The sequence below is a fragment of the Opisthorchis viverrini genome (genome assembly GCF_000715545.1).
Source record: "Opisthorchis viverrini unplaced genomic scaffold opera_v5_157, whole genome shotgun sequence".
Lineage (NCBI taxonomy): Eukaryota > Metazoa > Platyhelminthes > Trematoda > Opisthorchiida > Opisthorchiidae > Opisthorchis > Opisthorchis viverrini.
In genome coordinates this window covers 42,447-48,016 of record NW_008751813.1, presented here as the reverse complement: position 1 = coordinate 48,016, position 5,570 = coordinate 42,447, and the positions used below count along the sequence as shown (strand labels likewise).

At 47.3% G+C, this 5,570-nt stretch overlaps 1 protein-coding gene across 1 annotated transcript; it reads right to left on the bottom strand.

Annotated features, from left to right (window-relative positions):
* Positions 1–367: 367 nt before the first annotated feature.
* T265_14198 (hypothetical protein) lies at positions 368–4,545 on the bottom strand (the record flags this gene model as incomplete). Its single annotated transcript, XM_009172505.1, has 4 exons — positions 368–1,020; positions 1,138–1,312; positions 4,061–4,207; positions 4,242–4,545. The coding sequence occupies 4 exons, from the start codon at positions 4,542–4,544 to the stop codon at positions 995–997; spliced, it is 651 nt and encodes a 216-aa protein (XP_009170769.1).
* Between the last annotated feature and the right edge of the window lie 1,025 nt (positions 4,546–5,570).

The window sequence follows — 5,570 nt, the reverse complement described above, 5'->3', positions numbered from 1 at the left end:
CCAGGTTATCCAGGCCTAGACAGGAGAAGTCGAGAGACAGAGGCCCAGGCCACGGATCTTGCGGTCACCAAACTCGCAGTCTAATCACTTAGCCATCTCGCCCCCTGTAGTGCGTATAACCCATGACGAATGCCATCCAGAGTTGTCGGAATGTTAAGACCAAAAAGATACCCTACATAGACGTACGTCTGCTGAGAGCCATTGATTGCCAGAGCTCGTAAAAAAGTCTCCAAAACCTTCTCGAGTTAGACAGCAGCTAGGCACCGAAGGAGTGTTACAGCTAAACGATCATTTGAGTATATACCAGAACCTCCGAATGTGCTAGTTACCAAACCGGATCTGTGAACACAGCGACGTCGATAGGTAGGAAAAATACAAGTACTCTAATAGGGCATTTTGTCGGTATCAAAAAAACAATTGTTATGGTGTTGAATATGAAAAGAATAGAGCGAATCCCCGTAACAAGTGGATGATGTTCTACAAATGGACCACTGGCGGGCGCATTTATAATAAAAAATGCGCATGAAATGGATGGAGGACGGAAGAAGTCATTAGAAATTCATAACAGTCATCCTTGTGTAGCCAACAGGACCGAGGAGGAAGGTATTCAACTCCAAGGAAATGGGCAATACAAAAATACTGAGTTTCACAAATGCAGATTTGACGAAAGGGTGGTCAAAAGGAGCAGGACAAACTTCGGCAGATCTTTAATTTGATGTGCTGATCTTGGCGTTCGATTATCAGTTGCCGTCTGGAGGTGATAAATTACACTATTCACTCATTTGGAACGCGGGCAAAGGTGGCAAGAGCAACAGGTGTGCAGTTGCAGCAGGGTGGACAAATAACAGAAAGGGTCTAATATGCCGTTTTGCAGTTGGTAAAGACGGATGGAGGTTCAAACGCACACACTGATTAGAATGGTGACAAAAGTGATATTCAACTTCTTTACTAACACCCAAGGGAGGACGACGACGAATGCCCGGTAGAATAGTTTTCATTCGTGATGTTCTTGCTCATGGCCTGAAATTAAAAGTGAGTGTGTGAGATGGGGAGGGTGGACAACAATCAACCTATCATATGCTACCTAAACTACGAACTTGGGTTAACTGGAAGCCTTCAGATGGTTCCACAACCCACCTGCCTCACCATTTTCGTGGCCGTGTTCATCACTACGCCGACCTCGGTAGGAACCGCGGGGTGCGCCACGTCCATCATATCCATAACCTCCCCTGAAACCACGGCCTCTGGGTCTTCCTCGACCTCGGAAGGGACGACCACGACCACCACGATCCATATAATCGTAAGTACCGTACTAAGGGAGGAAAACAGAATTTATCGAGTGAAGAGTGCAAGGAGAAGCCACATTACGAGCAACATTCGATAAAGAACTTTAAATCCCGGAGGAGGACAGAAACCGTCTTTAGTCCGGGATGTATCCTGCGCAGATACTCAACTGTTTGTCAAATATGCCACCAAACGAGATGAACAGACGGGAGCATGACGAAGTAGTACAGTTTACCCAGAGATCTGGGTTTTAGGAACAACTCCTTCATACCACTCCTACAATCGGCGAGAAAACTAAGGTAATCAGAAACCTACCTAAACAGTCTGGCACATGACGGAGCTCGTTTGATTCTCCACATTAAAAAGTAACTAGAAAACGTTCGTGAATAAATGATCACCCTCGAAGGACAGCGTCAGCGCCTTCAGTACAAAGACAAGAGTCACGGCCGATGAACACAAGTGTCGATTTTTTCTGCCTGACAGTTATTTCGTTCGCGGACTACAGGTCACAGTGACTTGACCATTGTATATGCATGCCAAAATCTTCGCCCATGGATGAGTGCTGCACTTTACTTCTTTGAACGTGTACACCACTGGCCAACCAATTGACTTGACAGAGACATAAGTCCCTGCATCCCCGACGCTTGGCTGGAGACGTTGATGTCAACGAAGTTTGTGCCGTCGATCTTGTCATGGCTGCGGGTAAGCAATTCGAGACGTTCAAAACAATCTCTTTATTCCGCATAGCTGTGAGGAATTCGTGCCATGATCAGAAATATAATCTATGGAGATGATTAACATACTGAAATTACCGGCCCGACCTTTAATTGCGCCTAAAGATTATACCTCGGTTACGCGTTACCCAACAACCAGAGTCTACCAGTACATGGACCAAAGCAGGGGTTCAGTGTACTCTGGCGCTTCCTCGGTACTGCCGGTTGTGCAAACTGGCCGTAGAACCGACCCACACGGACTTACCGAGACTATATACCTGGAATAATACTAAAATAATGAAACGGTTCAGCTGTAACATCCTTCCGGTGCCTTGCTGCCATCCCTCGTGGTCCCCTTGCTCGAACTCAAAATGTCGAAATGTTCGTAAATTAGTGTACCTCCGGAAAAACCGACGGGACACGAGTAGGAGCGCTTGAGACCATTAAGACAACGATTGAGTAAACCATAAGACAGATGCCTGCCAGTGACGACGATTAACAAGTGCTGTTTTTCCCAACGAGATTATCCGAACCAGCAAGCGTTCAAGAAGCCTGGCAGCGAATGGATTAGTATCATTTTGATTTTAATCACGAAGTGTGGAACGATACATCACGGAAGATGTTTTAGTACTGACGACAGTCAGGTTAGGTAAATGCACAAACCTCAAAGGCCAAAATCGCTTATATCGATTGGCGCTACTGGTGGCTTCAAAAATATACAGCTGTCATCAAAGGGGACGTATGAGATTACCGTGCCGTCTGCATTGTGCTAGGATTGCAAGAACTGGTCAACTTCGTGGGCTATCTGGAACCATAGCTAGAGTCCGCTGGAATCAGCAAACTCCCCGTGTGATTAGGAAACGGGTTTCTGGTGAGGCAGGTAATACTTGACCCAGAGAATGCACCCACCACTGTCAGCTAGGGTGGTTTGGCCATGTGTCGCGCATGTCGAGTTGTCGCTTGACGAGACGAGCAATCTTCTGTGCTTAATTCGGATTGGCAGAGACCCAGAGGCGGACAAAATTTCAAATGGCAAGAGGAAACGGTGTCACGAAAATTTTGGGTGCCGATGATACAGTCCACCTGGCCTGATCTGTGTCTAACCGGGCGACAGTGGACGCTATGGAGATTTCAGTGCTGTTCACGCTGTCCAGATAATGAGTGCAGGTGTAGACTGGCACTCGATCATTTCTTCGTCCTACTTTTTCCATTGTAAAGCTTCATTCAAATAAATTGACATAAATATATGATAGTGGAGCACCAGTATTCTATTTGGTGCTGTTGTTTAGCCTATCAAGTTGCTCCGAGTCACTGAACGTACTACGAAAGTCCTTTCGGAACTATTGGGCCTTCCTATTTTGAACGGGGTTTGGGTACGTAGAAGTTCGCAAGCTTGCCAGAAAACGGGTCCGGGTATTCTTATTCGGAGTCTGCTATTCCAGCGGACTCTAGCTGCGGTTCCAGACATGTGTTTAATGAACTGAAGATGTTTCATGTCCAGCCCACGAAGCTGACCAGTTCTTGCAGGCCTAGCAAAATACAACTCGTACCTTAATCTTATATGCGCAAATATGCTATTCTGTACTGTGACGGATTAGAAAGTTCACGCATTACGTGTAGAGATGGATAGGAAACTCGTTCGACCTCCAGGCATGAGGACAATAACCAAAGATGTATGAGTCACTGAAGCGGGGAGGTTTGGTGATTTCCATTATGCAAAACGTTGTCTACGCAAAATGACCGGGACAACTCAGCCATGGGACCCGTAAGCATTCAACGTTAACGGCTAGTGGATACTTGAGCCGAGACGACTGTTGGTCACTTAGGTAGGGCGCTATCCAAAATACTTAACTGTCGCCCATAAGGCGTCAGGAAAAACTCTCCCGCAATCTCAAAACATAACTATTCAAATTTGGAAGGAGTAAGGATAAAGGGACACTGCAGATAAATACACACCTAAAACACCTACAAGTAGATGACTACTGATGACGAAGCACACGGCACACAAACTCAAAGATTTGCTTCTGTACGAGACTGGATGAACCAGAGCTGCGATGACTCACCATTTCTTGACCTCCACGACCACGACCTCCGCCATACTGAAATCCATAGTCGTTGCTGTTTGTGAATCCCCCGGGTCCCATACCACGACCTCGGCCGCGAAATTCATAGACGCGTCCGCGACCACGAGGCGCAGCGTAGACACTGCCCTAGAAACTGGTCAGCGGTTCCATTACAAGTTACCTGCACGGGAGCGCCGTCCGGGCCCGTTACCTCATACGCCTCGTCTCCTTTCTCACCTTCGACTACATAAAACTCAACTTCCTCGCCTTCTTTCAGTGATCGTTGGAGTTGGTCAGGGTTCTTCCGTGCAATCGCAGATTGATGCACAAATATATCCGTATTGGTATCTTGACGATGGATGAAGCCATAGCCAGACTTGACATTAAACCATTTAACTTCACCCCTGACACGCTGCTCGACCAACTTTCGAGGTGACGCCTTTCCGTGTGCCTTATCCGACTCAGGCGACGCAGTTTCTACCATTCTGCAGGGGGGCAGGCCCAGGTGGTGACCAAACAAACCCCTTGATTGAGCGTCACGACCACTAGGTGCAAACCGCCAATGGTGGAAGCGGAACACGAACAAACAAGATTCAGAACAAAGCGATAAACATTGGTATTTCAAAACGATTTAACCTATGATGAAAGCAGTTGAGTGGGTGCTAAACTTGGGCATTCATTCAAATAGGTTACTTTGGGAGTCCGATTATGAGCGGCTAATTCAAATATTCTGCACTTTCCACGGGCTTCACGGATTCACGGATTGATACACAGGATCGAGGCTTTTGCCCAAGTTTCCCGGGTCGGTTTTGTTCTTGTCGGTCAGTGGCTGTCGTTCGCCTGAAAGGCACAAGTGAAAAAAGGGTGTAGCACTGCTCTTTATGTTCTCGGCGCGGGGCGGTATGCTTGCCAGCGCGAGGATTCGCATAAATAAATGTCTAATAGTGCTTTAAATTGGGTTCGAGAAGGAGCGTGTACAACCGTCGGAGGAAGGTCATTCCACGCAGCTACTACCCGAAATGAAAAAAAGTTTTGTCTAATGAATGTGTGTGCCCTGAGCTTGAAGATTTTCTTACTATGTCCCCGCCGGGTGTTTGCTGGGTCAACGGTAAAAAACCTGTTTGCCAAGCTTTGTTCAAACAGGGCGTAAGTAAGAATTAGGTCCCCTCGGAGGCGACGGTACTCCAGGGGAAAGAGATCAAGCATCGCGAGACGCGTTTCGTAGTCCACGGACTTGAGGCCGGCAACCATTCTCGTGGCGGCCCGCTGGACGCTTGCAAGGTGACGACACGGAACCCAGAATACACTTAATACCGGCGATCCGTCTCTGCATAATTTGTGATCTTCAGGACTGATAAACCTACAGAACTAGTAGGCGGGTCCAAAGTAACCTGCCTCAGCAGATCGTCGGTTTATCGACCGATGGTCCTACCTCAGACTGAATGGCAAGACGTGCATACGAGACCAAATGTCCCCCGGTTTCCTACAGACGTCTACAAAGAGTATTGTA